The sequence below is a fragment of the Marmota monax genome, unplaced genomic scaffold, assembly GCF_021218885.2.
Source record: "Marmota monax isolate L192 unplaced genomic scaffold, Marmota_monax_Labrador192_F-V1.1 WCK01_AAM20220418_F8-fsc00031, whole genome shotgun sequence".
Classification (NCBI taxonomy): domain Eukaryota; kingdom Metazoa; phylum Chordata; class Mammalia; order Rodentia; family Sciuridae; genus Marmota; species Marmota monax.
Genome location: NW_026695197.1, coordinates 8,099,326 through 8,112,228, shown reverse-complemented (window position 1 = coordinate 8,112,228; position 12,903 = coordinate 8,099,326). Strand labels below are relative to the sequence as shown.

At 36.0% G+C, this 12,903-nt stretch overlaps 1 protein-coding gene across 6 annotated transcripts in view; it reads right to left on the bottom strand.

The window, feature by feature from the left end:
* Positions 1 to 12,903, bottom strand: part of Kiaa1328 (KIAA1328 ortholog) — a 293,544-nt gene that overhangs the window by 49,342 nt on the left and 231,299 nt on the right. For all 6 annotated transcript variants that reach the window (XM_046428260.2, XM_046428261.2, XM_046428262.2 and 3 more), the window contains one exon: positions 5,664 to 5,845. In XM_046428260.2, coding sequence (XP_046284216.1) covers positions 5,664 to 5,845 — 182 coding nt within the window. The remainder of the gene's footprint in view (positions 1 to 5,663; positions 5,846 to 12,903) is intronic.

Sequence of the window (12,903 nt, the reverse complement as noted above, 5' to 3'; positions counted from 1 at the left end):
GTTTGGGTGTGTTGTGTATTTCATTGAAGCTATCTAGCTTTTGGGGTTTTGGTGCATTTCCTGTTTGCCTCAATATTGTTATATTACTCCAGGTGACAGCAGTGTGCTCATCTGGCTTTTTTTCTTTTTTAAAAAAATTAATTAATTTATTTTTTATTCTAATTTGTTACATGTGACAGCAGAATGCATTATAATTCATATTACACATATAGAACACAATTTTTCCTATCTTTGATTGTACACAAACTATAGTCACACCATTCGTGTCTTTATACAAAGAATATTCTATAGGTAGATGCTTCTCTACCCTGAGAAAGTGCTGAGTTAGGTAAAACAAAAGCAGCCCTGTGGGCAATCCACAAGTAGTCAAAACAGACCCCTAATTCCTTGAGAACAGGGTTAGCTCTGCTTACTCTGAGACTAGGTACTCTCACCTAGACCTTGGGCCACCATCTTCAAGACTGCTGCCATACTGGGGCAGAGGCCAGGGCAAAGCTAAGTTAAAACCCCACAAAGTTCTACTATCATCAGTGGCCTTTCTCCTGGTTTAACGTGTTTGGTTTCTATAAAAGTTTTACTATCTTCTGATGAACTGATTCTCAGAGGTTCTGGCAAGTTCTTCATTGTTTCTGGGGAGGAATGAGCAACTGGAGTTACAACTCTACTATTTTCACTGACGTGCTCTTGACTCATTTCTGACACTAGCATAACTCTGATAGGAAAATATTGACAAGGTCATTACAAAAAAAGAAAAAAAGAAAATACATTACACCCCAGCAGCTCAGTGGCTTCCAGTCAGTGTAATCATTAAATTAGGAAAAGGAAACAATAAAAAAAAGATCATCTCCAGTAGCACAAAAAAAAAAAAAAAAAAAAAAAAAAGATTTGATGAAGTCCAACACCCATTTATGACAGATTCAGCAAACCAGGAAGGAACTTTCTCAACCTGATAAAAGGCATTTATGAACAACATATAGCAAAAATCATACTTAATTGGTGAAAGATTGCCCTCCCTATGAGATCAAGAGCAAGGCACAGAAGTCTACTTTTACCATTTTACTCTACATTGTAATGAAACCCCAGGCAATCTAATTAGATGAGAAAGAGAAATAAAAGGCATAAATATTGGAAAGAAAATAGTTGTTTTGAACTGAATTATGATCCTGCCGCCTCCTGACACCAGTTCATGTTAAGTCCTAACATCCAGTCCTCCTTAGAATATGGTTATATTTGTATGTAGGGACTTCAAAGAGGTAATTAGGTAAATGAAGTCTTATGGGTGGGCCCTAACCAAGCATGACTGGTGAACTGGTGTCCTTACAGGAAGAGGGAGAAATACCAGGAACATATACACGAAGAAAAGGCCACGTGAGGTCACAGTAAAATGACAGCTATCTGCAACCAAGGAGAGAGGCATGGGGCAGGGGACACATTGACCAGTAAGGAGCATGAGGGAACTTTAAGTGATAATGGAAGAGCACTACATTTTAATTGTTGGTTACATGGTTGTAAACAATTGCCAGATTTATCAGATTGTACATCTAAGGCCAGTGCAATTTTATTGTACATAAATTAAGCCTAAATTAGAGTAAAAGGAAATGGAAAAAAAAATCCCCACAGTTTTCTTGACTCCTAAGGCAGTGCTGTCCTTAAGATTCCACTCTACTGCTTTTTTTTTTTTTTTTTGACATTAGCAATCAATCACCATAAGGACTTTGAAGGGATAAGCATATATTTTGCTTAAATCACTAAATCACTGCAGGCACTGAGGTCAAAAGGTCTAACTGATTAGGTCCTTATTTGGGGAAAATGGAACAAGGGCATAGAAAGAAAAATCAATATATGTAATGTTATGTTAATTCATTCAACAAATATATAATGAGCACCTACCATGTGTGAAGCAATGTTCTAGGCGATAGGGGGAAACAATAGTAAATATATGGGGTTTATTTTCTAGTGAGAGAAGATATAAAACATATATAACATGTAGGTAAGTTATATAGTATTTTCAGATATTCTTTCCATTGTAGAGGATGAGAAATATAGATGCTCTGGTTTAAGTGACAATTAACTTCAGTATAGCAACTTCAACTCTTAAAGATAGCCTGTTACATTTGAAATTCTTTTTTTTCAGTGAACTGAGCAGAATAATGTATTCTACACGTCTGGGTTTATTCATAGCCTTCAAGCATACTTGTCTTCTGTGTGCTGCTGATAAAGGCATCAATATTTAGCATATCTTTTATCTCACACCTCTGGGAATCAAAAGTATTATCTTTTGGTACTTTTTCTTATGATTAAATATATAATAAAAACAATGGTGGCAATAAAAAGGGAAATATAAATGAATGCTTCTTACAGGCAAGATGGACATGGTTTCTGTTTTTTGGATACCCCAACTTTCTTATTTCTTTTATCAAGTCACCTGTATAAATCCATCATGGGCCATGAAAAGCACTCACTCATTGCAAGCACAAGCTCATTTAGAAGAACCACTAAGAGATTCTGAGATTAGTCCTCATTTTGGTCAAGTCTACAATAATTCTCTTCCAGTAAAAATAAAAATGTGTTTTGGAGCCACACAGTGGACCTCAACCAGTGACAGTACTGTATAAGATTATATAACTTAAAAAACCCCAAAGACAAAATGAAGGCCATAGTCAATACCAGCAGCTAAATCCAAATTACTCTAGGATCAGTTTCTCTTAAAGTTTTAGGGGACTTTAGAGATCCATGAAAGAAAAGCAAACAGAAGGATGGCTCTAAATGTACAAGGGGGCTCTTGGCGAAGCTTTACAGCAAAGGACAGTGCCAAGAACATTCCAAGTATTGACAAATGAAAAAGTTTATATTTTCAGTGTAATTCTAATAATACTTTACATATTTTTGTGTCACAAGGTTGTTTCAAGAGTCTAGTTTCTCATATGTGTTTTGCATATAAAGTTGGCAGAAGGGTGAGGAGGACTGGAGAGGTAAAGGAGTAAGAGACTGGTAATAAAGATTAACGGTCCTGCAGTAAATGTCCTATGCTGTATTTAGTGATGAAAGGGCAATAACAAAAGAAACAAAGGATATCAAACAGAAGAACTGTATATTAAAAAATTCAGATACAATAAAGAGGGGAAAGCAATTAAGGAGGTGCCCAACCAAGCAGTGTAACTTAGGCAATTAGTGCTAGGTCACTGGCCTTATGATAAACAAGGCATCCAAACCCGCTGTAATACTCCTTGGAAAGTTGTGCTTCCCATTTGGTTGGGTGCCACAGCAAATGCCAACACAATAACTTTGCCCTTACCATCCTCTGCATATACCTGCTCTGCAATGGGCAGAATAGCTCAAGGGGTCAGTGTTAGCTCCTTTAATTAAATCATACTTTACAAAATCATACTTTCGCTAATTAAAGGATGGAAAAATATATGACAGTCTTTTGCATGACTAGAAAACAGTTAATAGTTTCTGTGAATACTTTAAAATAAGAACTCTTTTCAAAAGATGACAAAGTTTTCTATGTCTTTTTTTCCACTGCCATACTACAACTTCCCTTCCATCAAAAAAAAAAAAAAAAAAGGAAAGAAAAGAAAAGAAAATACAAACCTATGGAAAAAATAAAACCGTGAGTGAATGAGTGAAAACTGTTCCTGAAAACTTTGCAGAATTGTAACAGCTTTCTCTTTGTTAAATTGATTGGTATAGCAACATTATAAAATGACTATTAGGATTCATTGTACACAACAGAAAGTGCTGAAATGTCAGCAGACTATACAGCAAAAAGTAATGGGTTCTGAACTTCTGTTAGTCAAAAATGATTTTGTTTCAAATTAGAAATTGATTTTTTTTGGACACAAGCCCTTTCCAGGCTTCCGTCTTCTGTAGCTGGGCCCAGGACAGATTAACCTCCACCACACAAGGGCCGGCCTGATGATACCTTTCTCAAAGTGCCTTTTCAATTGCTGCTTTCTAATGTTGCTGTGGTCTTAACCAATAACACAAGTTATTTGTCCTTTTGCTATTACACTATATTTTTCTCATTTTGCCATTTTATTTTAGTGCTGACACACAACATGAATTTGTTGACAAGTTAACAGAAGACTATGTTAAGCCTCGTGGTGTAACCACCAGACCAATTCTGACTAGTTCTCCACTGACCAAAGTGCAATGGCTAAGAATAGAGAAAGCTGAAGTAAGAGTTTTCCATCTCTGAAAGATTAATGCAAGAGAAAATAAAGAAGATTCTATCTCATGTAGTAAGTCTGCTCAGTTTTGGTAGCAAAGTCTAAAAAGAAGCTTCTGCATTTTTCAAAAGAAATGGAAGTCTTGCAGAGCATTTGCTTTATGCCAAACAAAATGTACTTTTTTTTTTTTCTTCAAATGGTGGATAGTTTTCCTTTTGAAGTTTAGATTAATTAGTATCTGTCAATTACCTGGGAGGGGATTAAACAATCTGTAGGTTAATCATAGTTAAAAAAACAAACAAAAATTGACAAAGCAGGCAGCAGGTGAGAAAAGGTAGGGAGAGGTACACATGCAAGGTCCTCTCAGGAAGCACGGTGATTCTCAAATAAATAAATATGAGAGTGGCTAGAGACATTATGAAAAACTGACTGCTCAACCCTAGAGGTAGAAAAGTGTTGCCTGGTGAAAAAAGGGAGTATATAAGAAGGAAATCAGGGTTAGCAGTTTTGAGCAGAAAAAGAGATGTATTAAAAAGGTGTGAACAGAAAGGGGTTTGGAGACCACTTGGCTCTTTGTTTCTTGTGCATCTTTTCTGTACAGTGAGGTTCATTCACTTTCTAAGTTCTTCCTTTAAGGCTGTCAGGATAGATTAAGCCAAGAGCTACTCTAGGAAAAACTGGGAAACACAATTAAATTCCCTTCACTTAACATTTCACATTTATTTATAACTGATTTGTTTTAAAAATCTACACATAAAGCATGTGGTAGTGCATGTCTGTAATCCCAGCAACTTGGGAGGCTGAGGCAGGAGGATCACAAGTTGGAGGCCAGCCTCAGGGAGGCTTGAAGCAACTTAGTGAGACCTTGTCTCAAGATAAAAAATCAAAAGAACTGGGATGTAGCTCTGTGGTAAAAGTGCCCCTGGGTTTAATCGTCAGTACCAAAACCCCCAAACCAAAAACAAACAAAACAACAACGGCAACAAGAAAATCTACCACATATAAAATAGGAAGCATTACTAGCATTTGAAAGACTGCTAGGCAATATCTGAATTTAGACTGTGAAGTTCTGTTTTAGCCACAAAGTGGAGCTGCTGATGACTTCCCTACCTTCTTTGTTTCCAGAAAACTGAAGACTAACTGTTGTTAGGGTTTTCTATGACAGGAAAGATTTGTGTACAATTTGTCCTCTTTACTAACTTTAAACATCATTTTTATGATCATACTTGATGCTTAATTCTTACAGTTTATGCTTACAAACTGAAAGTATGAGAAACTAGACAGTGTTTCTATACAAGTATTTTAAGAGAAATACAGATGAAGTTCACTAATCTAGTAGCTGTACCACTATGGCCCATAGGCGCATGTCAGTTTGTAACATTAACTCTTGCTCAGCGTTTTAGGAAATCATTTGGTGTTCACTGGTTAGCACCACCAGCAACCACCCTGCCCCAGCAGCTTCTCATTTTGCTACTACAGATGTAAACTTACCTCTTTGGGGTCTACATGTATCTTTTTTTGGACTTGTCCACTCGGCATCATCTTCTACATGCGACTGAAACCCAACTGTCTTCTTCTCCCTCCTGTTCTCTCCACTGCTTGGGGAACGGTGGTACTTTTTAAAGGACAATGAGGTTCCAGGCAGCCATCCATCACATTTTGACTTTAACAAACTGAAACAGCAAACATGAATGAACTGTAGAGAGCACAGAAGGGGATACAGATCACACAAGGATATTCAAATCCAGCATGAGTCGAAATGCAATTCATGGAAATAAGAATTTGCTTTTTCTTATTATTTTTATTGACCTTTAATTTGAATAATTTCCTAAAGGTCTATTTTGTGTCCTGCCATAATAATTTTAGAGAGAAATGGTCTTTATCCTCAAAATGTTTACATATGGAGTTGGAGAAATGAGACTCAGACCCATGAAGCTGCTAATAAAGAGTATGATTAAGAATTGTAATGAAAAAAAAATAAGAGCTCATGAATAATGGCATAATTTGGTGTGAACATACTTTATATATATAGTCACAAAAATTGTGCTATGAATGGATAATTATGATTGTAATGCATTCCACTATTGTCATGTATGTAAGAAATAAAAATAAATAAATAAATAAAGTTAGCAAAAAAAAAAAGAGTATGACTAAGGACTGGAATATTTATAGGATAAACGGTATGGTAAAACAAGACTTGTGTATCTAAAATGTTTCCTAAGTACTAAAATATGATCATTAAAGATTAAAATATTACCAGTGTGACTCAATATTTATTATGGACCCAGGGTATGTAAGGAGTAGTGCAATAGTGCTCGCAGAACACCTGGGTCTATCCTTCTGTTAGGGATTAGACAGATGAGGATGGTGGGAACACAAGGTTAAAAGAATAATTCTATAAAATAGGCCCACTGTGCTGACCCCCACATGCTTTTTTTTTTTTTTCAAGAAGCAATTTACTTGCAGCCCTGCCTGGCCTCAGTGGATAGGATATTCTACATTCCTCAGTAAACTACCTGTTAACTGCAGGAGAAATGCAGGCCCCAAGACAGTGTCCATGGGAGAAACTCAGGAGATTTTTGTGATTAGATCTTGAAACTCTGGGAGATAAGGATAGTTCCTCCTAATCATAAAATCTATAAGAATGTTTGGTTGAGAATCCAATTAGAACAGGTCAGTATGGGCCCAGGTGACCTACAGTTGCCATACAGTGGGGGATATGAAAGTCTTATGTCAGCCTGCTGTCAGTCAAAAGTCAAGAGGTGGCCTTGGGGGGACTCTCTGGAAATGTCTCTGGGACCCCCAGTAAAACTGTAGTACAGGACAGGCACATTGTCCCTCTCCTCTCTTGAGAGGACCCATTTTTTCCTTTGAGAGGGCCCCCCTTTCCCTTTTGCTATTCGTTCAATAAACTCATTCCTGTTACATGACATGTCTGAAATCTTTCTGACTTGGTCACAAGGATTGGGAGTTGTAGGGGGGATCTTTGCATTGCTTCAGTTTCTCAGAAGGCCCCAGCACCATAACACTTCCATAATTTCATCATAAAGTTAACAAGTTGAATATAGAGTAAAAGGTATTTTAGTAAACATAACACATGCACTCTTTCTCCAGATTTACAGAACCCAGAAAACCAGTGATCTTCACATAACATTAGGTTTTTTTCTCTCATTAATAAACTGTGTTCCCAACATTTCTTCTTAAAACATTTTATTTTTTAGGAATAAAAATTTTAGGAATATTCTGATGTGTTAGCCCTCACTATTCCACTAGCCTGTTCCTTCTAATTGAAGTTCACCACAGACTCATGACATTTCGATTTATCTTCCTCATGCCTGTAACAATGTGAAAATTAAAGTTAAGAAAAAGAAGACTGAGAGACACATAGAGGCAGCTACTCAAAAAGTAAGTCTAAGTAATAAGATGCTTAAACTGCCTAGAAAAGAGGTAATCTCCAGTCAAGAATAAGAACTGGGAGGACTGTCAGAAGGTTCAATGCACCTCTGTATGAAAATGTCACACCAAATATGAAGGATTATTGAGCTCAGGACAATTAAAAGAAAAAAAATACAGAAAAGCTCTCTGGCCTCCATTTACCTAAAACAGGCCTTAGATTGATAAAGACAAATGATACCCCACTTCTCTACCCAAGGGAGAATAAAGATTGACCACCAAAGACAGCTTTAGCCATTATCACTTAAAGATGACACACCAGGAATCTATATTAACAAGTTTTAATGACTAATCTTTATTTACCTTCTGCCAATTTGTGGACCTTAAGAGACTGAAAGTCCTTTTCCTTTGTCTTGTCATTTCTCTAATTACTGATTTTTGAATTTTAAACCACCCCTTAGAACAACTGATTCTCAGGGTGTATCCTTTGCATATATGAAATATGCATGCCAAATATTTATATATGTTTGTTTTTCTCTTGTCAGTCTGTTTGTTATAGTGGCCAGTTTCAACTACGAACCTTATGGCACTTGAAGAAAAAATTATTCTTATCCTACAAAACTACCCTCAGCCATCCTGGATTAGGCTAACCTTGTGTGAGAAAGCCCTCCTTACACCTCTCAGTAATAGGACCTCATGCAGGGCCAACCTCCACATTCCACTCCTCCTCATTCCACTTATATGCCAACATCTAACACCAGTATAGCCCCAAGGAGGGAAGCCCCCTCCATCCCACAAATGCTCTGATATTTTATGCTAAGTTGCTCTATTCTGCAGATGCCCTCTGAATTGCTTGGCATCAAAAACAACCAAAAAAACAGCTGAGCATACGAGTGTGGGTGTCTGTTTCTGGACTCTCTTTCATTTACCTATTCATCTATGTTAATGTAAGTATTAATCCTGTATTGATTCTATAACTTTACATGCCTGAAACTAGTTAGCCTAAACTCTTCAATGTATTCTTCTAGAGTAGCAAGGTTTCTTTTTCCTCCAGTTCAAGTGGTTCTAAATCCTGTAGAACAGAATTTTGCCACACAGAGGGAATCTGGCAATTTCAGGAAAGGCTTTGGTCATAATTGAGGTTGCTACTGGTATCTAATGAATAGAGGCCAAGGATTCTGCTAAACATGCTACAATGCACAGGACAGCCCTCTTCTCCACCACCAACAAAGGATTATCTGATCAAAAGTCAAGAGTACCAAGGTTGATAAATCCTGCTCTAGCCTTTCAGTGAGCTTGTATCATTATTTCTTCTTTGAATGGTAAGTAGGATTCTCAAGCAAAGCTTCCACAGGTCTGTGGTTTTACTTATGGGGAGGTTCTATTACAGGGACAACACCCTAACAGTTACTTTTGTTTCCATCCCTTTACCTAGCATTGTAATTCTAAAGAAAAGCCACACCTGAGTAAGATGTTAACTATTAAATCATCTTTCTCCAGATTTACAGAACCCAGAAAACCAGTTATCTTCACAAAACATCAGACCGTATAGCACCTCTCCTTATGTTTTTATTCTTGTGCATCAATTAACAACCACAACAATAACAACAACAACAAAATGTAAATTGTTGTGAGGTTTAACATCCAGAAAAGTAATATGTTGGAAGGATTACAGTGGGACTAGCCCCAGAAGATCAAGTCTGATGCCATGTTCTAGAGAGAGGGGAAAAAAATAAAAAGGAGATACCTGTCCTCATGCCCTAGATGATGAAGATTGCATATGGAATGTAACTTTCCTGCCCACTGTCTCACTGGTAGGTGACAGAAAGATAGGAGCAGTGGGAACATGACATTAAGGAGATAATTCTATGAACTGGACCTACCATGCTGACTCCCACATGTTTTCTTTTAAAAAGAAATTTATAGGCATCCCTGACTGACTTAAGTCAATAGGATATGCTATATTTCTCAGGAAACAACCTGTTGTCTGCGGGAGAAGTGCAGGCCACAAGGTTCCTCCTTTCCAGTAAGAACAACACAAGTTAACCTGAAGGGGGTCATAATTTTATGACCTTTACACAGATCAGATTACAGAACTTAGGGAGACAGGATAATTAAAAGTAAAGCCCCCAACCATAAAATTTGTAAGAACAAGTTCCAATTAGAACTGGCAAGCACAGGTCAAAGTGACCCAGAGTTGTCTTGGATCTTTAACATATCATTAAAATAGTAAAACCCCCCCCCCCCCCCCCCCCCCCCCCCCCGCTTGCATTGGGCAAGACCATATGCAGTGGGGCCTTGGAAGGACCTGAGTAGGACTCCCTGCAAACTTCCCAGGGACCTCCCCCCGCTAAAAACAAAGGTGGAGGACAGGAGGGGCACACTGTCCCTCTCCTCTCTGAAAGAACCCACTTTCTCCATTTCTTCCTTAGGATTGTCAACTCTTCCATTGTCTTATCTCTTTGAATAAACTCATGCCTGTTACTATGTATGGTCTATCTGAAATCTTTCTGGTGTAATCACAAGAAATGTTAACTAAGGACCCTTGTGGCCACCATGGCTTTATGGCAAGCCCTTGTTCTATAACACAGAAAATCATATAAAATTTATATCTCCAAACTTATCATCCATAAAATCCAGCATACAACACAAATTACCAAACATGAAAACAAAGATAATGTGACCTACAGTCAAGGAATATAATTAGTTAATTAAAATTAACCAAAAGATGGCCCAGCTATGAATTTAGATATAAGGACTTTATTTAAATTAGCTATTATAGGGCTGGGGTTATGGCTCAGCGGTAGAGAGCTTGTCTTGCACTTGTGAGGCACTGGGTTTGATCCTCAGCACCACATAAAAATAAATAAACAAAATAAAGGTATTTGTCCATCTACAACTAAAAAAAAATTAAAAAAATATTTTAAAAATTAGCTTTTATAAATAAAGATGTTTCCTAATTTATGATAATTCAATTTTCAACTTTTTAATGGTGTGAAACCATACACATACAATTTACTCTGTTTCTTGCTTTCGGTACAGTATTCAATAAATTATATGAGATATTCAACACATTTATAAAACAGACTTGGTATTAGATTTTACTCAATTAGAGGCTAATGTAAGTGTTCGGAACATATTGAAGGTAAGTGAAGGTAAGTTATAATGTTTGGTAGGTTAGGTATATTAAATGTATTTTTGACTTAAGATATTTTTTATTTATAATGGGTTTAACAGGATGTAACCCCATCATAAGTCAAGGCCCATACATTGATGGACATAAAAGAAAACATGCTCTTACTGAATGAACATACAGGCAGTTTCAGCAGAGATGCTGAAACTCTAATTTGAACCAGATGGAAATTAATTCAAGATCTGAACATAATGGTGAGTGATATAAAAATTGGAATATGGAAATGTTCAATGAATTTTATGATAGAGACAATAGAAATTATCTTATTTAAACACATATAGGAAAAAAAATTGAAGAAAAATTGGCAAAATCTCAGGGATCTTAGAGACAATGTTAAAGTGTCTAACAAGCATGCATAACTTATTTAAAGAGAAGACACTGAGAAATGGGTAGGAAAAAAATAGAAAAAAAATGTATCTAATTAGTAATGCAGAATAGTTTCCAATTTTGATGAAAAACATTGATCTAACAATCAAATGATCTAAAACAAGATAAAAGAATACTGGAAAGAAGAGAAAAGTTTTAATTATACAGAAGAATGATAACAGGAAGAAAAGTTAACATCAGAAGACAGTGTAGTATCTTTAGAATGCTGGAAGGAAACAAACTAACTTGTCATCTCAGAATTCTACATATTATGAATATGTCCCCCAAAAAGGAAGGAGAAATAATATTTTCAGATAAAAACAGGAAAGATTTGTTGTCAGCACACCTGTGCTACAAGAAACAACAGGATGTTTTTCAAGTGGAAGGAAAATGACACCAGATGGAAATCTGGATCTATATTGAGAGCAATGAAGAGCATCAGAAATAGTACATGTGTGGATAAACATAAAAGACTGTGTCTTTTAGTCTTATTTTAATTTCTTTAAAAATTATATGAGTGTTTAAAACAAAAATGATAATATTGTGTTGTGGGGTTTATAATATACTGAGTTATGATAAGATACATATGACAATAATATCACAAAGAATAGGAAGGTAAACGTACTTATAGAAAAGACCTTGCATTCTGCATAAAATGGCACAGTCCATATCATATTACTTTGATATGGACTTTAGAGTTAGGGAAGCATTTTGTAATCCCCACAGAAATTATTTTAAAAATGCAAAATGGTATAGTTAAAGAGCTAATAAATTGTAATAGAAAATTCTTTATGGTCTAGATATGTGGTGTTTCGCAAAAGCTCATGTGTGAGACAAGACAAGAAAGTTTAGAGGTAAAATGAATGAATTATGAGAGCCTTAATCTAATCAGTTCATTAATCCCCTGATAGGGATTAACTGGGTGGTAACTGTAAACACGTAGGGTGTGGCTAGGTTGGGTGGTTGGGGGTGTGTCTTTGGGGTATATTTTGACTCTGGTGAGAGAGGAAGTCTCTCTCTTTCTACTTCCTGGTTCCATGTCTTGTGCTGCTTTCCCCTCCACATGTTTCCATCATGATTTTACTATTTTAATGGTATGCTAAAGATCCATCATAATTTCTGCCTTATCTCAGGCCCAAAGTAACTGAGTTAGCCATCTATGAACTGAAATCTCTGAAATAAACTTGAGCCCCTCATAAAACTTTTCCTCCTCTAAAATTGTTGTTGTCAGGTCTTTTGGTCACAGCAGTGAAAAAGCTAACATAACTTATTTAATACCTAATTAAATATAATAGAAAACTGAGAAAAATATTATCCTCCCCTTCTTTTTCAAAAAGAAACAGAAAAAGAGAAATGGCAAACCAAAAAAGAAAAAGAAAAAAGTATATTAATATGAAGGGTGATCAAAAAGCAAAATACTATATGTAAATCTAACAGTATTAATAGTTAGGTTAAATTTAGATTGTTAGACTAGAGAAAAGAATCCAAACATATACTGCTCACAGAGTCATATTTAAAAAAAATAATAAACAGGTTGACATAAAGGATAGAAAGAAATATGCCATGTAAACAATTCATGTGAAAAACTGTCATGGCTATATACTATCAAATAAATTTACATTTATAAAAAGACTATTACCAGGGATAAAGAGAAATATTTCATCATGATGAGATAAATTATCAGATAGACATAAAAATCATAAATACTCATGCATCTAAAACAGAGCTTCACAATATATGTAGCACAAACTGATAAGACTAAAGAAAAATGTAGAAAAA